The 22,046-nt window shown below is 57.0% G+C and overlaps 4 protein-coding genes across 4 annotated transcripts; 2 read left to right on the top strand and 2 right to left on the bottom strand.

Moving 5' to 3' along the window:
• The first annotated feature begins 138 nt into the window (after nucleotides 1–138).
• On the top strand, nucleotides 139–2,204 carry B3galt4 (beta-1,3-galactosyltransferase 4). Its single transcript, XM_021218291.2, has 2 exons — nucleotides 139–218; nucleotides 593–2,204. The coding sequence occupies exons 1-2, from the start codon at nucleotides 205–207 to the stop codon at nucleotides 1,722–1,724; spliced, it is 1,146 nt and encodes a 381-aa protein (XP_021073950.2). The 5' UTR covers nucleotides 139–204; the 3' UTR covers nucleotides 1,725–2,204.
• Nucleotides 2,144–11,056, bottom strand: Wdr46 (WD repeat domain 46). Its single transcript, XM_021217918.1, has 15 exons — nucleotides 10,936–11,056; nucleotides 10,651–10,857; nucleotides 10,470–10,550; nucleotides 10,224–10,336; nucleotides 10,041–10,128; nucleotides 9,900–9,961; nucleotides 8,002–8,106; nucleotides 7,745–7,895; nucleotides 7,519–7,654; nucleotides 7,004–7,103; nucleotides 3,284–3,597; nucleotides 3,080–3,174; nucleotides 2,886–2,981; nucleotides 2,665–2,778; nucleotides 2,144–2,569 (listed from the first exon to the last, which is right to left on the bottom strand). Exons 1-15 carry the CDS (start codon nucleotides 11,002–11,004, stop codon nucleotides 2,435–2,437), a joined length of 1,866 nt encoding a protein of 621 aa, XP_021073577.1. The 5' UTR covers nucleotides 11,005–11,056; the 3' UTR covers nucleotides 2,144–2,434.
• A 336-nt stretch (nucleotides 11,057–11,392) lies between these two features.
• Pfdn6 (prefoldin subunit 6) lies at nucleotides 11,393–12,858 on the top strand. Its single transcript, XM_021218179.1, has 4 exons — nucleotides 11,393–11,682; nucleotides 11,887–11,957; nucleotides 12,036–12,160; nucleotides 12,657–12,858. Exons 1-4 carry the CDS (start codon nucleotides 11,619–11,621, stop codon nucleotides 12,778–12,780), a joined length of 384 nt encoding a protein of 127 aa, XP_021073838.1. The 5' UTR covers nucleotides 11,393–11,618; the 3' UTR covers nucleotides 12,781–12,858.
• An 850-nt stretch (nucleotides 12,859–13,708) lies between these two features.
• Rgl2 (ral guanine nucleotide dissociation stimulator like 2) lies at nucleotides 13,709–21,595 on the bottom strand. Its single transcript, XM_021217705.1, has 18 exons — nucleotides 21,444–21,595; nucleotides 21,057–21,257; nucleotides 19,655–19,738; nucleotides 19,250–19,428; nucleotides 19,094–19,144; nucleotides 18,715–19,012; nucleotides 18,213–18,464; nucleotides 18,023–18,126; nucleotides 17,860–17,944; nucleotides 17,705–17,773; nucleotides 17,513–17,587; nucleotides 16,270–16,302; nucleotides 16,039–16,160; nucleotides 15,837–15,932; nucleotides 15,641–15,752; nucleotides 15,265–15,558; nucleotides 14,422–14,536; nucleotides 13,709–14,329 (listed from the first exon to the last, which is right to left on the bottom strand). Exons 2-18 carry the CDS (start codon nucleotides 21,210–21,212, stop codon nucleotides 14,118–14,120), a joined length of 2,337 nt encoding a protein of 778 aa, XP_021073364.1. The 5' UTR covers nucleotides 21,213–21,257; nucleotides 21,444–21,595; the 3' UTR covers nucleotides 13,709–14,117.
• Between the last annotated feature and the right edge of the window lie 451 nt (nucleotides 21,596–22,046).

Below are 22,046 nucleotides of genomic sequence, written 5' to 3'. Positions count from 1 at the left end.
TACCACACCTGCTGGTGTTCGCCCCTCCCTTTCTATTGGGTGTTCACAGGGAGACTGGCTTAGGTGCGACCGCATCTGGGCGGCAGCCACTGCTAAAGGTGGGGCAGCCGGTGTTGAGAACCTCCAGGGGGAGCTTGGGCGGGTTTCAGTTGGGTCTCGAGGTTGCGGTGCTGAGCTGTTGAGAAGTGGGTACAGCTCCGCCAGATGCTGCTGCTCCGGTGAGTTAGCAGCAGATGCTGGCTGCTCTGGCGGTCCTAAGTGTGGGAAGAGGCAGTGTGCTGTTCACGTGCTTTACAGTAGGGACAGACCGGGAAGGGCTGGACCTATATGAGATACATGCTGCTTGTCGACTTCCGGCCTAAAGTGGCATGATGGGAAGGCGGTGGGGGAGGGGCGGGATGGAACGGAGTTCCGCGCGCACGCTAGGGAAACGAAGCCGTCCTCGGGGCCCGCTGTGGTGGGCCAGGGCGGCACTGCACGACAGCATCTCGTGATGCGCCAGAGCCCCAAGCATGGGTCACCGCGTCTCTGCAGCAGCAGCTGGTTAAGGCCGCCCTCCCACCTTCCCGCGCTCTAACTGCTGTGCCCACAGGTCTCTGCGGCACGCCATGCCCCTCAGCTTCTTCCGGCGCGTCCTCCTGGCGGTCCTACTACTGGTGATCATCTGGACCCTGTTTGGGCCTTCGGGCTTGGGGGAGGAGCTGCTGAGCCTGTCCCTGGCGTCCCTGCTGCCGGCCCCAGCCTCGCCAGGACCGCCCCTCGCCCTGCCCCGCCTCTTGATTTCTAACTCTAGGACCTGTGGTGGCTCCGGACCCCCTCCCTTCCTGCTCATCCTGGTGTGTACGGCCCCAGAGCACCTGAACCAGAGAAACGCCATTCGGGCATCCTGGGGCGCCATCCGCGAAGCCCGGGGTTTCAGAGTGCAGACGCTCTTCCTCCTGGGAGAACCTATAAGACAGCAGCTTGCTGACCTGGCTTCAGAGTCAGCAGCACACGGGGATATCTTGCAGGCTTCCTTCCAGGATTCCTACCGCAACCTCACCCTCAAGACCCTCAGTGGGCTGAACTGGGTCAACAAATACTGTCCTATGGCCCGCTACATCCTCAAGACGGATGATGACGTGTATGTCAACGTCCCAGAGCTGGTGTCAGAGCTGATACAGAGAGGGGGGCCTTCGGAGCAATGGCAGAAGGGCAAAGAGGCACAGGAAGAGACAACAGCTATCCGTGCAGAGCACAGAGGCCAGGCAGTGCCCCTTCTATATTTAGGCCGGGTGCACTGGAGGGTGAGTCCCACTCGGACACCAGAGTCCCGGCACCATGTGTCAGAAGAACTGTGGCCAGAAAACTGGGGTCCTTTCCCACCCTACGCCTCGGGTACGGGGTATGTACTGTCTATCTCTGCTGTGCAGCTCATCCTGAAGGTGGCCAGCCGGGCCCCACCTCTACCTCTAGAGGATGTCTTTGTAGGAGTAAGCGCAAGGCGAGGGGGCCTTGCCCCCACACACTGTGTCAAATTGGCTGGTGCTACCCACTACCCCCTGGATAGGTGCTGTTACGGGAAGTTCCTGCTGACGTCCCACAAGGTGGATCCCTGGCAAATGCAGGAAGCCTGGAAGCTGGTGAGCAGGCTCAACGGGGAGAGGACTGAGCCCTTTTGCTCCTGGCTCCAGGGATTTCTGGGTACCCTGAGGTGCCGGTTCATAGCCTGGCTCAGAAGTTGAGAACCTGGGGCCACAGAAAACAGAGATCTTTGCCCAAAGTTGGTGCAGAGGTTGTAGTTCCCTGTGGTGATCCATCTCCTCCATTTCCTCACAGCTGACTCAGCTACCAACCAAGGATAGACAGGCTGGGGCCTGGCCTGCCAGCTCCAGGGAAGGATAAAGCCAAGGGCGGGAGGGGACTCACCAGCAGGGACAAGGGTCCAATAAACATGTCTCTCTACCTCAAGTGCAGCGTCTTCACCAGGCCCCCAGCACACCTGGAGAGCCCAGAGCTTCCAATACTGCTCCATGTTGGGTTTTGTGACAACCACTCTGGGGCAAAGGCTTGAGCAGTGGTGGGGAGACAGGCAGGGCAGTGAGCTGAGTCTAGAACAGCCACACAGGGGAAGAACAGATCTACAGGATGGTCCAGACATGTCTCCAGAAACTGTGTTTAATGTCCGCACACCCAAAGAGCTGTCTGCTCATACCCAGTTAAGATGTAAGGCACAATTTCCCTATGGATCTTTGTGTTCCCTTTACACATGTCTGTGTGTGTGTGTGTGCGCGCGCACACATACATACATGTACATGTGTGCGGTGTGCACTGCCCCATGTGGGCATGGAAAGGTTAAAAGACGACTTGGGTGTTTTCTCCTGCCAAACGTGTCTTCTGGGAACTGAACTCAGGTCTGGCATCAAGTGCCCTTGCCCACTGAGCACTCTGGCCCCTAAGGGTCAACTTGGAGACCACTGTCTCTGGCTCGTCGTACAAATCGATCCAGTGCAGAGGGACGGGCTCCAGGAGGCTTGGCCATATCCTGTTTTTTCTTCTGCTGCTGCTCAAAGCTCTGCCGGACTTTGTCCTGGAACAAGGCAGGAGGGGAGCGTGAGGCAGTGAGCAGAGGTTGGCTGATGAGGCTGGAGGCGTGCACGCTGACACCCGCCCGAGCTCACATACCCTGTGCTCCTGGTCCATAACCTTCTTCTTCCTCTTCACTAGGCTCGCCGTAGAGCTTCGGCCCTTCTGCTTGGCCTTGGGCTGAAAGGCAGCCTTGGCGTCGGGATCATAGCCCTGGCATGGGACATGAAGGAGGTCAACAGTGCCCTGGCAGCACCTATGTCCCGTGCTGCACTTCAGGATGGGGTGGGGCAGAGGCTGCACAGTAGGCGGCTCCATACCAGTCTCTCTATCCGCTCCTTCTTCTGCTGCTCCAGAGTGACCACATCTACCTCTGCCAGGGCTCGGGGGTTCAAACAAATGAGCTCTGCGGGTACCTGCGAGGGTCACAGGACAGTGATGTGTAAGGAGCCACGGGGAGGTGACACCAGAAAGGGATGGGGGCCAAGGAGGGCCGGGCTCCAGCACAGCTCACCTTCTCCAGCAGGGCCTTCACCTCCCATTCCTGGCGCTGCTTCCGGCTCCGGTATGGGTTGTTCTCCAAACCATCAAAGTTAGGCTCCGCAGCCCCTGAGGGAGGGAGGCAGGGAGGGAAGAGCATGGAGCTGAATCTCATCCTGCAACTCTGGACTGACCGGCCCTCGGCCTCTCACACCTGTAATGACGCTGGGCTACTCACCAGGGACCAGCACGCTGGTGAAGCCTCCACTGTGCCCCACTCCCAACACGTCTTCAAAGGGGCAGAACTGGAGTCCATGCACGTGGCCTGAGAGCCGGTGGGTGAGGTAGGGCTGCTCCAGGGAGGGTGGGCTGGCCTTGCCCTGCCCTGCCCATATGTTGACCACATCACCCATTCCCGCAACTAACAGTCCCCGCTGGGAAAAGGCCAGGTGCCCTGCTCCCTGGGGCAAGGTCCGGGAACTCAGGGGCTGGAATGTCCCTCTCAAGTCAAAGATCTTCAGCTGGTGATCCAGACCAGAGGTGGCCATGTGCCTGTGCGGGACATGGGTCAATTAGCCTCTTGTGGGGATTGACCGGAGCCTGTGACCAAGTCTAAAGTGTCTACTGTGAACATGGAGGAAGACTAGCCCCACGGTCCACACCACATGCTGCGCCTCATACAACCTACCAGTTTCCATGACTTGTTCTGAGATAGTCTCACCATGGAGCCCTGAGCTCACAGAGATGGCCTGCCTGTGCCTCCTGAAGGCTGAGATTAAGTGTGTATGCCCCACTGTTTTGAAAGCCAGAGAGGAAACCTGGGTTAGGGAATGGCTGAGAGAGACATCAAATCAGGCCTGTTTCTTTTGGGGTTTTGATGTGGTCAGGGAGAGGGGAGATTGAACTCAGGGCCTCACGCCTGCTGGACAGACAGTTCTGCTATCTTTACTCCTGCCCAAGCTTACTTTGGTGCCTGCTTCCAGACCTACTGGCACTTCACTGCTCCCCAAGTCACAGCTCTGCTGAACACATGCCAGCCTGCACCTGAGCGACATTCTACTTCAGAGTGCAGCACAGTGGCACAACAACGGTGCCAAGTTAAACAGAGGCCTTCCCTGGCAAGAGAGCCGAGCTGTGATGGCAGACAGAAAGCAGAAGTCTGTCTTCAGGGTTGGTGTGTGGGTTCCCGAAGTCAGTGCCACAGCGTCTTCTCCAGCAGTGAGGTAACTCAAGACTGTGTTTCTCAAGAAAATCTCCCTGGGCTGGCGTGGTAGCACACGCCCTTAATCCCAGCCATGCGGAGGCAGAGGCAGAGGCAGGCCTGCTCTACAGAGTGAGTTCCAGGACAGCCAGGGCTGCACAGAGGTGCCTAGCAACCCTGTCTTGAAAAACCAAAAATAAAAATAAAAATAAAAAATAGCCGGGCGGTGGTGGCGCACAAGCCTTTAATCCCAGCACTCTGGAGGCAGAGGCAGGTGGATTTCTGAGTTTGAGGCCTGCCTGGTCTACAAAGTGAGTTCCAGGACAGCCAGGGCTACACAGAGAAACCCTGTCTCGAAAAACCAATAATAATAATAATAATAATAATAATAATAATAATAATAATAAGCAAATAAAGGAGAGAGAAAGAGAGAGAGAGAGAAAATCCTAAAAAGAAGCAAAGTTACACACACAGTACACCATGTCTAACCAAATCCCCAAGTATAAACTATTATCTTTCAGAGGCTAAGAAAGGAGCTAAAATTGATGAGCCTTGCCAAGGGACCAAGGGGTCTCCTGCCTTGACCTTGGAGCCAGCAAGGGATGGAAAACTTCTATGAGCAGAGGTTAACCAGGTGACAAAGCTCAGTAGAGCCCCAGCAGGACAAAAAGGCCACTGGGCTAGGCATGGTTGTGTGTGGCCTTAATCCCAGCACTTAGGTGGGCCTCGGTGAGTTCAAGGCCAGTCTTGTCCACATAGCAAACATAGTGAGCTCCAATCCAGGGCTATATAGTGAGACCATGTACCCTCCCAAAAAAGCCACTGGGAAAAAACCAGAAATGAGAGATCCTGGCCAGTGCCACACCCTCAGGTGGCTCTGACACCTAACCGGGAATGCAGTGGTAAGTTCCAGTCTGGTACAGAAGCACTTCAGCCTCCAGATGCTGGCCCAATGCTATCCCGGTGCAGGCTTCCAGTCGGCCTTGGGGAAGAGATCGGCTTCACCTGCAGTCTGAGCGGAGCCAGCGATAAGCAGGGATAGGCCGAAGAACCCGAACTTTGAGGGCTGTGGTGCTGACCAGGCAATGAAGCCCTGGGCAGGAGTTGTGGGCCCAAGCAGGGTGAGCTACAGCTCAGGCCTAGTGGCCACTGAAGGCACAAACATACCGCCCTACTCTCCAGAGCCAAGGTGCCCACGGGGAGAATGGGCAGAGCCAAATCACTTGTTTACAAAGACACTCATGGCAGCCAAAGCCCCCTCAGCACCTTGGAAGTGAGCGGCTAGCTTTGGGCTTCTCCTTACCCCACCTCCTTTACTGGTGTGTTTAGGTTCTAAAAAAAAGAAAGAGCTGCGATGATGCACAAACTTAATGTAGAAAATCCCCGAACATCAGCGAGGGGAGTGCTGTATGGGAAGTCCCTCTGGAATAGCACAGATGTGCCCTGCAAGGCTGGCAGCACCAAGCCTGTGAGGAGAGGGCACAGACAGCACAAGCGCCCAGAGGTGCACGGCAAGGCAGGACTTCAGAGGAGTCACAAGCCAGATGGAGAGTGAAGGAGTCAGGGCTGGAGAGATGGCTCAATGGTTAAGAGCACTGACTGCTCTTCCAGAGGTCCCGAGTTCAAATCCCAGCAACCACATGGTGGCTCACAACCATCCATAACAAGATCTGATGCCACTTCTGGTGTGTATGAAGACAGCTACATGAACTTACATATAATAAATGTTTTTTAAAAAAAGTGAAGGAATCACTAGGGGTGGTGGCACACACCTTTGATCAAAGCAGAGATAGGCGGATTTCTGAGTTCGAGGCCAGCCTTGTCTACAGAATGAGTTCTAGAACACCCAGGGCTGCATAGAGTCCCTGTCTCAAAAAACAAAAAACCAGAACCAGGCCCAGAGCCAGAGAGAACTCAAGAGAATGCTGGTTTTTAGACTTGTTTCAGTACAGACTGGTCTTGATCTTTCTTTCATCCCCCTGCCTCAGCCTCCTGAATGCTGGGGTTAGAAAAGACAGCACTCTGTCAGAATTCCATTAGCCCACTCAGGAAGCTGGTACAGGAGGCCGGCTTGAAGGCAACCCTCTACCTGTACTCAAACTGCGGGCATGGGGGGAGGGGAGGGCGAGGGTGGAATGTCAGTTTGTCTTTGTTCACTGGTGCCAGGCGTTTTAATGCAGACTTCAGGTGTAGAACTGGGACATATGCCGTCTAAGATGTCAGCTTGGATACAGCTGAGTGGTAGGTTAGGGTGGGAGTCTGCTGTCCTTGAGGGAGGAAGGACATTCCCCAAGGCCTAGCTCCTCCCCTCCACCACTCACACGGCACCCGTGGCAGGCTAGGCTCTGGGCTGAGCTGGGGACATGAGCATGAACCCCTGAATGTACCCTCATGTGGCTGGAGTTGAGTTCAAGTTGGAGAAATTTTTGTGTAAGGGAACAGGAGAGAAGGCGCTTCAGGGAAGAGTGACACAACAAATGACGGACCCAGCAAAAGGGACAAGACACCACATCACAGGATGGAGGCACCGCTGGGACGTGCTCCTGGAACTACTCCATACGCCTGCACACAACATGCACTAAGCTAGACCCAGGATCAGGAACCCACACGGGCTCTCTAACGCATCCACACTTGACACAGCGGTCAGCTCAACATAAGGCCTCATTCCACTGGATGCCGTCTGTGCTCCTATAGGCGAGTGCTGACCACCTTTCTGCCCAGCTGTGCCCACACCACATCCCCAAACACATGACTTACGTGCCTGTAGAATCCACTGCCACAGCCCGAACCCCACCACGGTGACACAGAATCTTCGCCAGTGGCTCCTTCACAGCTGGACTCCATAAAGACACTGTGCCTGAAAGGCAGGGAACACTCGGGGTTTGGGGTTTTACCACTGCAAACCCAGCCCAGGAGCTCCATAAAGACACTGTGCCTGAAAGGCAGGGGACACTGGGCTACCACTGCAAAACCCAGCCCGGGGCTCCTGATAGCCTCAGGTTCTTCAATGGCAGAAAGACAGGACACAAGGGGAGACCTCCATAGCTCTGGCTGACGGTGTGCAGCTCAGGGGAGCATGGTCTCCTATGGACAAGGCCCTGGGTTCAGTTCCCAGCCCCAGGAAATGGATTAGCGAGGAGTTAATAGAGGGTCAGCAGGGGACCCGCAGCTCCTGCTGTGCAGAAAGCTGAGGCAGGACAGTTGCTGAAGCCACAGGTCTGAGATGGGTACCAGACCGTCTCAAAAAAAGGAAAGAAAATCCCGAAACTGACCATTACTGTGTCCCAGATGGATAACAGCATTGTAGGGGTTCTGAGCCATGACACTGAGCCGCCCCGCCCGCGCGTTCAGAGCCGTCACGATCTTCCCCACGGACACATCCAGGTAGGTCAGAAACCCTGTCTCTGACTGAGAGAGAAACAAGATGTCCAGCCTCGGCTCCTAAGGAGAGAGTCCTCCCAAGTCAGCCACCGGGCCCACTGCCCCAGAACCACTCACAGCGGTGGCCAGGAGGAAGTGGAAGGGGAGGAACTCAAGCCGGGTCACTCGGTCACAGCGGCGGATGCAGTGGAGCTCGATGCCCTGGTTGTCGTAGATGTAAAGCCAGCGGTTCTGAGCGACTGCGAGCAGAGCCTCAGAATGGAGGAAGCTGGGTAGAAAGGGGGAGGGGTTCATGGGAGACAGGACCACAGGCACCATCCAATAGGGAACGAGCTGGCCCACTCCCATCGACCCCCAACAGAGGGAACACTGACTGGATGTCCCGCACAGCTTCCATGACGTTGATCTCACACATGAGCTTCTTGGTCACCCAGTCGAGGGCAGCCACGTGACCCCGACGTCCCCCTAAAGCCAGATGTCTGGAGGACGTGAGCAAAGGCAGAGTGTTAACGCAGGAGCACCACGACCCAGACAGGAATAATTCAGCCAGCCCCATCCCAGCCCCTCGACAGACGGGAGGAAGCGCGTTGCTGCAGAGAGCAGCAACCAGACCCAAGCTGCGTAACTGAAAAAGGCACAGGTCATGAACCTGAGGAGATACAGGTCATGTACCTGAGGAGATACAGCCAAATCTTGGTTCAAGAGTCACAGAAGGGGCTAAGGACATGGCTCAGTCAGTAAAGTGTTTGCCACAAAAGTATAACGGCCTGAGCCTGAATCCCTGGCACACATGTAATCCCAGTGCCAGGGAGGCCGAGACAGGCAGATATTGCTGGACACTGGTTCAGTGAGGAACCTGCTTAAAAATAAGGTGGAGGAACTGAAGAGATGGGTCAAAGGTGAAGAACACCTGCTGCTCTCATGAGAACTCTGGGTTGGTTCCCAGCACCATGTCACTCACGACCAAATCACCTGTGATGCCAATTCCTGTTGACCTGATGCCGCCTTCTTTTTTTTTTTTTTTTTTTTTTTGGTTTTCAAGACAGGGTTTCTCTGTGTAGCCTTGGCTGTCCTGGAACTCACTCTGTAGACCAGGCTGGCCTCGAACTCAGAAATCCACCTGCCTCTGCCTCCCAAGTGCTGGGATTAAAGGCGTGTGCCACCACTGCCCAGCTTTTCTTTCTTTCTTTTTTTTTTTTTTTTTTAAAAGATTTATTTATTACTATATGTAAGTACACTGTAGCTGACACACCAGAAGAGGGCGCCAGATCCCATAGTGGGTGGTTGTGAGCCACCATGTGGTTGCTGCGATTTGAACTCAGGATCTTCGGAAGAGTAGTCAGTGATCTTACCCGTTGAGCCATCTCGCCAGCCCCCTGATGCCCTCTTCTGACTTGCATGATACCAGGCACACATGTGATGCTCAGACATACGTGCAAGCAAAACACTTATACACATAAAATAATAAATAAAAACTTAGAAACATTGGAAAACAAAGAAGTTCAGGAAGAAGGCCTTGTGGCTGAAAGTATTTTCTGTACAAACCTGATGCCCCGAGTTTGAACCCCAGAACCCACAAGAAGGCAGATGGGGAAAGTGGCTCTATTTGAGCTGGTCCCACACACCTTGTCATGGGCACACCCAAGCACATTCATACACACCAACAATAATAAGCAAGAAAAAAACGGAAAGCAATACGTGAAGAGGCCACGTGGACCTCTGGGGTTCACGTGAGTACACACCCATGTGCGGGTACACCAACACATGAACTCACACATACAAAATAAAGCCGCTGGAAGCCGAGAGATGGAGGGTAGGCATAGCTTGAAAGTCAAGTGTGTGCACACACAAAGTCATGGGTTTCATATCCAGAACGGCCAACCAAAGGGAGCCCAGCTTCCTCGGGCGCTCGCTGCAATGAGAGGCTACACCTGCCCCCCACCCCCACCCCCGGAACTGTAAGCCAAAGTTAACCTAACTTCTTTCCTTAGAAAGGGGGCGGGGGTGGGGGGAATGGGAGAGTCGAAGTGCAGAGAGACAGCCAACCTAGGAGTGCACACGCGTGTGCCCTGCACGCGCCAATAACCCCAGCCCAAAAGGAAAGGACGCAGGATGACCGCAGCGGCTTCCAGGTTAATAGAACACAAGCCCCAGGTTCTCTTCTCTTCTCTTCGCGCGCGCGCGAGCGCGCGCGCGCACACACACACACACATAGATAAATAATTGAGTCCTTTTTCAGAGAGAGAACAGAGCCCCCGGAACTGAACCTTACCTCCCTGTTCGAGAGTAGTTCAGTCTGTAGGGTCCGAACTGTCTCAGATTCAGGTCAAAGTGCTAGAAAGGGTGAAGCGTCCGTGAGACAATGAACTCACCGCCCCCCAGTCTCCGGGCCCCTCTTCCCGCCTGGGCTCACCTTGGCAGCACTGGCGATGTCCACAGCCTCCACGATGTCTGTCTGCAGGATTTTGGCCGTGTCTTCCCCATCTTCTCCTACCAGAAACCTGAAAGGCAGTTAGGACGGCGACGGTGACGGTCCCCACCATGCAGCGGGCATACAAACCTAAGAACGCAGAGCGACAGGTCGGGGTCCACTCACCCAGGTTCCTCTGCAAGCAGCAGCTCGGCGCGGGCGGCTCTGACGCTCGCCTCCTCCTCCTGCGCTTCAGCCTTCTCGAGTTTGCTTTGGGTTTTAGGCTTCGAATGTGGGAGCTACGGCATTGTTGACGGGGTTGCAAGAACCGAAGAGCATATGTGGGGGTCCCAGGAAAGCCACCGGGGAAGCCGCCATCACCTCACCCAAACGCTCGGCCTCCCATCCCTCCGACAGCCCGCCGGTCCTCACCGTTTTGGACTTGTCAATTCGACGGAACTTCCGGGCCCCCTCCAGGGGGGCGGGGACGGGTCCTGGGAACGGGTCCTGAGCCTGGCGAGGACAGGGAGGCAGGAGGCAGGTTCTGATGGATCCGGTTCCTCCCGATCTCAGGGGGCGACCTGCACCGCCACCCTGTCAACCCCAGGCTCACCCCCGACAGCGTCCTCGGCGGCTTCTTCCGGTCTGGGGCGGTCTTTGAGATCGGGGGCTTCTTGGAGAACCGGGACTTCTGGGCGATGTGCGCGCTCTTGGACCTCGGGGGTCGCGGCTCCCCCGTCCTCGCCTTCTTCCGAGGCGGCCCCGGGGAGGCGGCGGCGGCGGCCGGGGTGGTCTCCTCCTCCCAGTAGCGCCGCGGTTTCTAAGGGGCAGAGGAGAAGCCTTCGCACTCGCAGCCCGAGCCTGGGCCCGGGGCGCGGACGCCTCCCACCCAAGCTACCTTCCGCTTGGCCTGAGGCTTGTCTCTCTTGGGTGGGACACCCCGACCCGGCGTGGGGGCTGTCTCCATCGCCAAGACCGAACAACGACCCACGTGCGGAACTCCCTGGAGTGGTAGCTCCGCCGTCTAGGAAACTTCCGGAAGTCCCTCCCTTCATCCAATCATCGCCGTACGGGCATCTGAAGCCTCCGGCGCCATGTTGAGTGAGGGCACGCCTCTGCGTGCTGGGCCGCTTTGCCCGAGGAGCAGCTTATAACCAAATAAAGATTTAAGAAGCAAGTCTGGGCCCCGAATCTTGTTAACGATGAGCTTATATTTTCCATATTAACTTTTCTGTCTTTCCCAAAACCTCTCGATCCGAGTCTTTTAAATCGAACAAGTCTCATACAAGTCAGAACTACAAGTTTCGGCATGCGTCAGACTAACTTCCGGCGCCGTCTTTTTCCCCCGGCATGCCTTGTTTACTTCCGGGTTTATTGATACCGCGGGTAGCGTGTGAAGAGGTCGGCGTTTGGCTTGGAGGATTCGGCGGTCTCTCCTTTCGCTCGCCTCTGCTATTCTGGACGAAGAGAGGCTGCGGCGCCTCGGAGAGTGGCGGGTAGAGAGTGCTGTCCTTCTGCAGGGACAGGGAGGGCGTTCAGGTGCCTCCCGGAGCGACCCCCGCCCAGGCTTTCTCCTTCACCATGGCTGAACTGATCCAGAAGAAGCTGCAGGGAGAGGTGGAGAAATATCAACAGCTGCAGAAGGGTAAGAGAGCGGATGCCGTGGTCGCGCCCCTGTCCGCTGTCATCGGTGACGAGGCGGCGCGCCCCATCGGGGGCCGGGGGCGTGGATCTTGTTACCCCGCGCCTCCGTAGCCTCGCTTTCTTCCTCACACCCAGTCTCCCCAGAATTGTGCGGTTCTGGGCCCGTTTGATGTTTTTAATCGTGCCTTTCCTCTCGCCGCCCCAGACTTGAGTAAATCCATGTCAGGGAGGCAGAAGCTCGAAGCACAGCTAACGGAAAACAACATCGTGAAGGAGGTGAGGATGGGACGCGGGGGACGAGGAGGGACTCTCCAGGGCACGGTCATCTCATGCACCGCCTCGTCCCCTCTTCAGGAGCTGGCCCTGCTGGATGGATCCAACGTGGTCTTTAAGCTTCTGGGACCCGTGCTTGTCAAGCAGGAGCTGGGGGAGGCTCGGGCCACGGTGGGGAAGAGGTTAGACTACATCACAGCGGAAATGTAAGTCCTGCGGGTGGCGTTTTCAGTGCGCAAGTGGCGAACCCGTGCTGGGTAGTTCTCCGTAGCAGCGCCCACTTACCCATTTCTGTAATGTCCTGGCTGCCCTAGAACTCGCTCTGTAGACGGGGCTGACCTGTCACAGATGCACCTGCTGCCGCCGCCTCCCAAGGAATGGGATTAAAGGCGTGTGGCACCACTCCTGGCCTTCCTTTCTGTGTGACATCTGGTGAGGGCACTTGGGCCGTGGCCCACATTAGTCAAAGGGACAACCTGCAGGAATGTTTGCCTCCCTACTGTTCTGTAGCTTGGATTCAGGTGCCAGCCTTGGAGGACAGCAGCCCTACCCAACCGATCATGTCATCAGCCCTCTCTTCCCCTTAGTGCCATGTCCGCTTCCTGTCCCACAAACCTCCGATCTTCCACCAGTCTCCCTTTGTCCCATATCACTGAGCCCTGGTTATATCTCCTCTCCACTGCCTCCTATTTCCCTCCTCAGCAAGCGCTATGAGTCGCAGCTTCGGGACCTCGAGCGACAGTCAGAGCAACAGAGGGAAACCCTTGCCCAACTGCAGCAGGAGTTCCAGCGGGCGCAGGCCGCAAAGGCTCCTGGGAAAGCCTGACCCCGTGGGAGGGGATGGGGAGGGAGGGATGAGGCTAACCCTGAGCCAATAAAATGTAAACAGAACCAAGCCTGCTTTGCAGCCAGTCTTTCTTCACTGTTCTTCCCTTCCCGTACACGTTTACTTTACACCTGAGATTCACGGTCTTGTGACTGAAACCTCTCAGTGGCCGGATTCTGGTTTGCTTTCCTGTGGCTGAGAACTGTGCACAGGGTGTTGCCTGGGTGCCTTCAGTTTCAAAACTTTAGTCTGAAATGTCTCAAGCTGTTTCTTGCCCGTACATTACAACCCTTTGGCTTCCCTTACGTTGGTTGGTGTAACCGGGAGACACGGGAGAAGACACTGTCTACAGTGCAGCATGTTCGTTGCCATAGAACTCAGTTCTCAGGGTTTCTCTGTATAGCCCTGGCTATCCTGGAACTCTGTAGACCAGGCTGGCCTCGAACTCAGAAATCCACCTGCCTCTGCCTCCCAAGTGCTGGGATTGAAGGCCTGCGCCACCACCACCAGGCTGAATGTAACTTTTAACTAATCTTGAAATTCCTTCCAGATTCGTATGTCACCCCCACAAAGCCGTTCTTTGCTTTCTTTGTCCCAAATTATTTCTTAGAAATCTGGCTTGAGAGAAGTCCACAAGGATCACTGTCGTCCGGGAGCCCCAGCTTCTTAGGGACAGGAAGAAACAGGTGTTTAAAGGAGGCAGGACTGAAGGGATCCCTGGGTACCTCGCACCAGTATCCTGTTCTCGGGTCCCAGGATGGCACCCAGGGCCTCCCACCTCCCGAATCCCACCAAACACTTCGCTACTGAGCTATGCCAGGTACCTCCTGGGACTCGAACCACTGCCGCTTGGTCTGGGCCACCTAACTAACTTCAACCCACTCCCCTCGCAGTATCCAGCTCCGCACACTGAAGGATAGGAACGGGGTTCAGGTAGTGTTTGGTTTATTTTCTTAGTGTTGTCACAGTGACAGGAATCCCCAGAGTGGGACAAGAACCTCTTGTCACTGCCCTCTGCCCCAGGCTCAGCCTCTAGGCCTTCCCTTGGCCCGTCACAGGCCAGCATGTGGCAGGGACCAGTACTCTTCCCAGCACAGGTGGTGTGCCACATTCCACAGAGGTGGGAGCTAAATGCAGGTATCCAACACGGTTACGTGATCACCAGTCCCACGGGGCTGGGGCCGGGGCTGGCTTCAGCAGTGGTTTCGTAAACAGGTGACTTCACTGTCCCAGGGTGGCTGGCCACCTTTCAAGGTTTCTGCTCTAATATTGTGGCCACCATGGATGGTTGCTCACTCCTGGTATGAGTTGCTATGTAAACCAACAGGACTTCATCCTCAGAACAGTGCCCTTGCAATCTTCCTCCCTGTGGCCTTGATCCTAGGAAAGGAGCCCCCTCCCCCCTCACTCGGAGGAGTTCCTGAGGCAGAGGGGCCGCTGTGGGAACCCGGGGTGGCAGCAGAGGGTCTTCTGCGCTGCCGCAGGAGGAAGTCGTGAGACGCACCATCCATGGCATAGAAGACGTTAGCTGAGTGTGGGATGGTCAGCTCTGTGGGTTCAGAAGTGGGTGGGGATGAGCATTCGGCCCTCCCATGAGCGCCGGCTCTTCCCTTCAGTGCACCTTCCCTCCAGCCTGCTCACCTCGATCCCCAGGTAGCAGCTGCACCAGCTCGAACTCTGAAGCCACAGCCGAATCACGATTGTTTTTCTTAAGGACACGGCTAATAACACTTGGAGCCTTGTCCTGGCTTGTCACCTTGCAGAAGAGATTAAACGAACAATAAACAAGCCGGGCAGTGGTGGCGCAGGCAGTGGTGGCACACACCTTTAATCCTAGCATTCAGGAGGCAGAGTTCGAGGCCAGCCTGGTCTACAAAGTGAGTTCTAGGACGGGCAGGGCTACCCAAAGAAACCCTGTCTTGGCGGGAGTCAGGGGGGAACAATAAATATACCATGATGACCTGTTTCCCATCCTTTTAAAACCAAGTAAAACAGGTCACTGTGTCTAACACTTAAAAAAAAAAAAAAAGAAAAAAANAAAAAAAAAGCCGAGCATGGTGGCGCACGCCTTTAATTCCAGCGATTGGGAGGCAGAGGCAGGCAGATCTCTGAGTTCGAGGCCAGCCTGGTCTACAGAGTGAGCTCCAGGACAGCCAGGGCTACACAGAGAAATCAAGTCTCAAAAAACAAAATAAATAAACAAGAAACCCAATATAGTGGCTGTCCCTGCCCCATCGGCCAGCCCACATGGTTCCCAGCGCAGCAAAGCTGCTTCCCTATGGGAAAACTGTTGGCTCTGATCATGTCATACAGCTCCCGAAAACTCAGATCGTGGCTCGCTAACGCACAGTTGCCACCAACATCAAACAACTGCCTGAGTCCCACAGAAGCTACAGTTGAGTCCTGGCTACCCAAACCCAAGCCGAATGCCTAATAAGGTAAGGTCCTCCCCGCCCCGCCCCGCCCCGCCTCAGGCTCCCTCACCAGGATGCTCTTGTAGACGCTGCCATCCTCCCCCAGCTCCATCTGGACTCGAATGATTCGGCAATCAGAGGACCCTGGCCCAGATACCCCGCCCCCACATCCAGCACTCCTAGAGGTCCCTTCTCCTGTGCTCCCACTCAACGGAGACCCACAGGAGGCTGAGCGACGGTGACCGCGGGAAGGCCTAGGGGAGGAGGCGGGAGGAGACAGGTGGCCGGGGTCGGCAGGGCTGTGCAGGGAGGGGCTGCTTTCCAGGGCAGAGTCCAGAGATGAGACGGACGGCCACTTCATGTGCTAGGGACAAAGAGGTGAGGTCATGAACATACGAGGCCGAAGGGAAAAGTCCTGATGTGGTCAGAGGCAAGAGCAGGCTCACCTGGGCGAGGCGAGTCAGCAGAGGCGCCGGGGTTCCAGGCGCCTCATCTCCCCCTACACTGGGCCGATCCCAGGACACGAGCGGGGTGGGGCCTCCAACAGAGCCCAGAACTCTGCAGAGGCAAGATATCAGACAGTGACAGGGGCAGCGGCAAGTCCCCGTGAATCCGCTCCCAGCCAGCCAGCAGTGTCCTCACTCCGTCCACTGTGTGATGACTAGTGTTGGCCGAGGTGTCCTTGCAGCGGGGGAGTCACTGGTACCCGGTGGCTCCACTTCACAGGATACACGGTGACTGGACAGGATAGCCATGGGCAGAGGTCAGGACGTGCCACCAATGCACACACATACACACCCGTCCCCGAGCCAGAGTCCTAGAACCCAACCACCCAGCCAATCACCTCTGAGCTTCAGTTAGCGGCTGGAGGCCCTGGAGCCATTGCTGGATATCAGAGTTAGGTCGCAGGTCATAGCCACGACATTCTTTCTGGAGGCGCAGCAGCTCCGAAAGGATAGCAAACTCCTGGGAAGGAGCCACAACTCAGGGCCCCTGACTTCACCTCCCGCTCCCCCTTCCTGGGGACACAGACAGGGAAATCCACCACCCAGCCCCACCCCCACACTCCTCTCACCTTCCTCCGCTTGTCAAAATTGATGTAGCCGTTCTGCAAGGGCAGGAGGAGGGGGATGAGGGGTTAACCCTCCTCAGGCACCAGCGAGAACACCCCTCCCCCAAGCACAGCCAGTGCACCGCACCCCACCTTGGCATCCCATCAGGCCTCACCTTCCCAGTCAGGTCTCAGACCTAAACCCATCTTGACTTGATCCTTTTTTGTTTATATTTTAGACTGGGTCTCACTGTAGCTTTGGCTGGCCTAGAGATCTCCCCCACGCCCCACCCGCTGCCTCCCGAGTGCCAGAGATCACAGGCGATGCCCAGCTCCACCTGACACGCAGGGAGCATCTAGCCTCTAGATGAGAAAATGGAGCCCACAGTGGGACAAGGAACTTTCTGGAAGCCTTGGCGTTTTTTTTCTTTGCAATGCGGGGATGGAACCCAGGGTCTTGACCATGCCAGGGAGTCACTCACACCATCGCCACCTACTCAGCCTTTGCATATTTAATAAACTGGGTTTTTTTTGTTTTGTTTTGTTTTGGTTTTTGGTTTTTTTTCGAGACAGGGTTTCTCTGTGTAGTCCTGGCTGTCCTGGGACTCACTCTGTAGACCAGGCTGGCCTCGAACTCAGAAATCCGCCTGCCTCTGCCTCCTGAGTGCTGGGATTAAAGGCGTGCACCACCACGCCCGGCATTGTTTTTTTGTTTTGGGTTTTTTTGTTTTTTGGGTTTTTTTTTTTTTGGTTTTAATAAACTGTATGTGGGGCTGGTGAGATGGCTCAGCAGGTAAGAGCACCCGACTGCTCTTCTGAAGGTCCTGAGTTCAAATCCCAGCAACCACATGGTGGCTCACAACCATCTATAAGGGGATTTGATGCCCTCTTCTGGAGTGTCTGAAGATAGCTGCAGTGTACTTACATTAAATAAATAAATCTTTAAAAAAAAATAAAAAATAAACTGTATGTGCCGACGCTTCCAGTAAGCACTTGACAAATACGAATGCATGTATCTCTCCCACTAACAGGCTGATGTACATACACAAGGTGGGACATAGAGTGACAGACAACTGACGTACAGAGGTTGAATTACTTCCCGTGGTAACAGAACCTGACTGCACTGTTTCTCCTGCCTGTAGCCTCTCTGTGGAAGGCTGTCTGCCTGAGCCTGAGGTACACATGTTGAGCCATCCAGGGCAGATCTCACACACACAGATCATACACACACACACACACACACACACACACACACACACACACTGACCTCTAGCTCATCCTTGGAGGCTGCATCCAGCATCACGAGATCCTTCAGGAAGGTTCCCAGGTAGGGAACCACACCCTGCAGGCAGAGATGGCAGAGGTCGGGATGTGAGCCCTTCTCCCTTTCTCTTCAGACACAACTGTGTATTCTCCTTACCAGGTAAGCCACCCGCTCCCAGCCCCACTGAACACTCACCCCACCCCTGAAGCCAGACCTTGGGGCCTTCTTGGAGTGTGGCTCCACAGGGGGCTGCAGCTTCACTTCCTGGTGACGAAGCAAGGTGATGGGGAGGAGAGGGCTGGGGAGGAGGGGGCAGGTTCGGAGGCTGGGGAAAGCAGAACCGCCCTCACCTGCGTGAGGAGCTCTCTGCTCTGGGAATAATTATCCTCCTCTGAGAAAATCTGGCACAGGCTGGAAAAGACTCGGAGGCTGTCCCTAGAGAGGAAGAACAGGCCTCTGAGCACGGTTCCGAAGCTTCCGCACCCCAGGCCTCGGGCACTTCAGTCCTCCTACCTGGTGGCTTCCCCCCAGGCTGCCCGAAGCCTGTGGATAGGGCTGGACTGCAGAGCAGACACAACAGCGTACACTGAGGAGAAGTTCCGGAGCAGGCGGCACTCCTGTGAGGACAGGACGACAGTCAAGGCTCTAGGGTCCCTCGCCACTCCACGAAGAGTCCCCAGCCAGCAGGCCTGTTCTCTCTTACCTCGGCCACACGGATCCACTTCTCCAGGAGCCGGGCCCTCTGTGGGGGGCGGAGCGGTCTCACAGTCACCTCTCTTGGCCCCTCTCCAGTTGAGGTGGCCCCCAAGACAGAGCTAACTACCGCCCCGGCCACCTTGTTGAACTGTGTGACAGTAGCTCGGACAGACGGGCAGAGGTGAGAATGTCCTGGCCGGTCTCTGTGACCCCAGAGGCCTCCCAAACACTGAGAGGGGATCAGGTTAAGAAACAGCTCCTGCAGGACAGAGGGCAGAGGTTACAATTTAGCGTCAAGCCAGACAAGTTTCCAGGGTCAGGGATCTGAGGCTCTTAAATGGCCAGGGACAGTGGGGCCAGAGTTCAAGGGGACCAGCCAAGGGGCGCAGGGAAGAGAAGCAGACAGAAGAGGCCCTGCACCAGGACAATTGGAAGCAAGAAAAGGGTCTGGAGCCAAGGAGAGGTCACTAAGGGGTCAGATAGTGTGGGGTCAAAGGTCAAGGTCTCACCGCATCTAGCAGGGTCAGCTGTTCGGCCAAGTGGTCAGCGAGGAACACCAGGACATCCGTGGGGTCAGCAGGGGAATCGCCAGGAAGGGCCAGGGGCTTAGGAAGGTCGGGGGCCCGGGGGTCCACCCGGGCCCGGAGGTTTCGGATGAGGTCAGCACTGCCCCCCACAACACCCTCCCGTGCTGCATACCCTGTCCGAAGCAAGAAGCTCTCAAGCCGGTCAAGCTGACCCTTGACCTCAGAGCCAAAATCCTCGGGGTGAGAGGCCAGCCAGGTTGAAAGTACAGAGATGGCTACCCTGAGAGAAGGGGACCAGCCAGGGGTCAGAGGTCCAGCCTTAGCACCCCGAGGGGACTGAGGCTGAGACAGGGCCACTCACCCTGTGGTCCTCTCTAGCTCGCCCGTAGGGTGTGATTCCAGGGCTTCCAGCCTGGGGATGAGGAGAGGGTCTACCTTGCGGCTTTTCCAGCCCCCCGCCTGGGTGCTGGGGGTGCTCAAAGGGAATCCAGGAGCCCCCTAACCCTTGGCCCCTGACCTGTCAGCCACAAGCCCAAACAGGGCAGGAGTGGAGGTGAAGGCCCGGTGGGTGGCCAGCAAGGCCGGAGTGAACGTCATGTCAGCCCCTGACGTCCTGGCATCCAAGAGGTGTCTGACCAGGGCCTCCAGAGTGCCAGCGCGGAGCCGTCGGGAGGAGCGAGGGGGAGGCAAGGGAGCCTGGAGAACATGGAGGGTGTCCCACTGACGGGCCTCCTCGGTCTGACTGCTGGACGTCTGGGATAATCCAGATCTAGCTCATTTCTGCCCCGGTTCAAAAATGGCTTCAATCACACAACACAGAACTGCCTTCACACTACCAGAACTCCTTCAACCTAATGCTCCGGGGTGGGGGGGATGGGGGGAGTCAAATCAAAAAGGCAAGACCTCAAAGTCGTGACCTCACCAAGGGATCAAGGGGCCTGTACTGGCGGCTTGTGACAGTAAAGGTGGCACCATCCTCCTCCTCGTCCCAGACTGACACAGAAGCCTGGAGGAGCAAGAAGAGGAAGTGAGTTCCACAGCACCTCCAGTCCCCAGCCATTGTCCCCGGGCCCTGTTCCTCCCTCTGCACCCCTCACCTGTGATGGCGGGGGACAATACCAGCGAGTGCGAGGGGTAGAGGGTACTGGTGACCCCAGGTCTACCCCACCCTGGGGCTCAGACAGCCCCCTCCCCCGGCCACCTCAGAGCTCGATGGGATAGAAGAGGTTGCAGTGAGGGTCTCAACTGAATGCAGGAACCCCTCTTCTGACCGCCCCCAAGCCCCCTCGTCCCCACAGCTGAGCCCAACACAGCAGAAAAGCAGGGCGCAAAGTCAGGAGCAGAGCGTGCCCGAAGAGGCACCAAGCCAAAGGCAGAGACACCTGAAGCAGAGAGAGGCTGAAACTTCACAAGACCCGCCCTCCCTGACAGAACCAGAGGGGCCCAGATTGAGTCCTTCCGCAGAGACTCCCTTCCCCAGGTCCCCAATACAATACAGCTCCCACTTAATCTCAGCACTGGGGACCCCCTGAAGGTGGCGGCTCCAATCCCAGTTACAAGAAGGGGAAGTAAGGATGATGGGGGGGGGGCGGTAGACTCAGAGTCATGTGGCCCTAGCCCCTCCCCCGACCGATCCCGAAAAACCAGCCTTGCCAGTCACCCTAACTTTACCAATGTCGGGGCCCAGGAGTCTGGATCCTCGGGCTCCGAATCTAACTTCTGGACCCTCCTGAATCCCTAAATCCTGCTGCCGACCACATCCTATCAGGCTCTAAGGACGAAGATGACCTCGCTCGTCCTATCCCGGGATCATCTCTCCAGGTGCCGGAACCTCTTGGCTTGCTGCCCTCTACTGAGCACCAGGGGGTGGGGGAAGAGGCGGCGAAATCTGAGGGTTCCCTCCCCAATCCTAGAGTCTGAGGAGCTGGTTACTGTGGAAACAAACCCCTCCCAGCCAAACAAAAAAAAAAAAAAAACAAAAACAAAAAAAAAAAAAAAAAAAAACGAGGGAGACAGGGACCAAGACACAAGTGCCCAGTGGCAGCCGTCTGAGGCAGGTATGGGCAGAGAGGGCCTGAGCCCCGCAGGCAGTCAGCCCGCCTGCCAGCCAGACATTCCAGGCAGGAACTCGGCAGGTTCCTGCGGGCGGGTTCCGAGCAGACGGACAGGGCGAACTTCAGAGACACCAGGACCCGCAGCCAGGGGACAGATATCCAGAGAGAGTGTGGCGGGCGGGGAGGAAGGGACCGAGGGACCCAGAGACACCGAGAGGAGGAGAGTCTCAGAATTATTTAATGCCCTGCCTCCCGCCACCCGCGGCTCACCTCTTCTTCTTCCTCATCCTCTTCCTCCTGCCCCCCGCCCACGGCCCGGCCACCTGGGTCCCCACCCTCTTCGGGGTCCCGGCTCCGGAAGCTGCTCAGCACGACTCCCCCGGGGGGGTTCGTGTCCAAAAGCAGCCGCAGGGGCCGCGGGAGCATGGCCGAGAGAAGCGAGCGATCAGCGGGGTCGGGCCATGGGGGCGCCTGGGGAGAGACGGTGGGATTGGGGTGGAGTCAGACGGGCAAGAAGGGACCTGGGTGGGAGTCCCCGAGGAAGGCTTGGGGGAGGGAGATTCGGGAGTGGGGAAACCCGAGCCCTCGGTGCGTGCTTGGGGCTCGGGGGCTGACTAGTGCGGAACGGGCAGGGTCACCCGGGGCTCCGGCTCTGACCTGCTCGGGAAGGGCGAGGGGCTGCGCGCGGGTCCCGGGCCTCTGTTCTTGCCGGTCTCCGGCCCTCTACCGAGTCCCCTCCCCGGCTTTTCCGCGATGCCCCCCTCCCGCACCCCGCCGGGCTCCCGGGCCCTCCCGCCCTTTCCGCTTCCCCCCTCCCCGCGTCCGCCCGACAACAGGAGCCAAAAAGGGAAGGAAGTGAGGACAGGAGCCAGGGCGACCGAGTGGGAGTGCTGGACGCCGGGGGCTGGGACGCGGGCTGCAGGGGCACCCCTCCGCGGTCCCCTGCAGCCCCCTCGGGGGCTCTGAAGCCCGCGTCTCGCAGCAGGCAGGCTGGAGACCTCCACGGGAGGGCGGACACGGAACTTTGAGTCACTTTCTCTAACGAGAGCGGCGCTGCAACTCCCGAGGAGAGCGCCCTAGCGGGGGCGCGACCCCGTTACTACCGCAGGAGGATGACACGGCCGCGCCAGCGCCAGTGCAACGGAGCGGATCCGCGCCGCGTTTTCTGTGCCGCCCTCATGCCCGCCCACTCCAGGGTGGGGGCGGAAGCCGGCTAGGGCGGCGCTTCCGGTGGCACTGGGGTCCGTCGCTCCGGGCGTC

The sequence above is a fragment of the Mus pahari genome, chromosome 18, assembly GCF_900095145.1.
Source record: "Mus pahari chromosome 18, PAHARI_EIJ_v1.1, whole genome shotgun sequence".
Taxonomy (NCBI): Eukaryota; Metazoa; Chordata; class Mammalia; order Rodentia; family Muridae; genus Mus; species Mus pahari.
This window is presented reverse-complemented; position numbering and strand designations above follow the sequence as displayed.

What these genes read in the sequence shown, in the direction of transcription:
- Wdr46 (XM_021217918.1), bottom strand. Translation starts at nt 11,004, where the DNA reads ATGGAGACAGCCCCCACGCCGGGTCGGGGTGTCCCACCCAAGAGAGAC. An exon ending in CGCCGAGGACGCTGTCGGGG is followed by an intron (nt 10,551 to 10,650) that starts GTGAGCCTGGGG and finishes TGTCCTCGCCAG; the next exon opens with GCTCAGGACCCGTTCCCAGG. An exon ending in GAATTGACAAGTCCAAAACG is followed by an intron (nt 10,337 to 10,469) that starts GTGAGGACCGGC and finishes ACAATGCCGTAG; the next exon opens with CTCCCACATTCGAAGCCTAA.
- Rgl2 (XM_021217705.1), bottom strand. Translation starts at nt 21,212, where the DNA reads ATGCTCCCGCGGCCCCTGCGGCTGCTTTTGGACACGAACCCCCCCGGG. An exon ending in GAGCTAGAGAGGACCACAGG is followed by an intron (nt 19,013 to 19,093) that starts GTGAGTGGCCCT and finishes CCCTTCTCTCAG; the next exon opens with GGTAGCCATCTCTGTACTTT. An exon ending in TGCTGACTCGCCTCGCCCAG is followed by an intron (nt 15,559 to 15,640) that starts GTGAGCCTGCTC and finishes CTTTGTCCCTAG; the next exon opens with CACATGAAGTGGCCGTCCGT.
- Pfdn6 (XM_021218179.1), top strand. Translation starts at nt 11,619, where the DNA reads ATGGCTGAACTGATCCAGAAGAAGCTGCAGGGAGAGGTGGAGAAATAT. An exon ending in ATATCAACAGCTGCAGAAGG is followed by an intron (nt 11,683 to 11,886) that starts GTAAGAGAGCGG and finishes TCGCCGCCCCAG; the next exon opens with ACTTGAGTAAATCCATGTCA. An exon ending in AAAACAACATCGTGAAGGAG is followed by an intron (nt 11,958 to 12,035) that starts GTGAGGATGGGA and finishes TCCCCTCTTCAG; the next exon opens with GAGCTGGCCCTGCTGGATGG.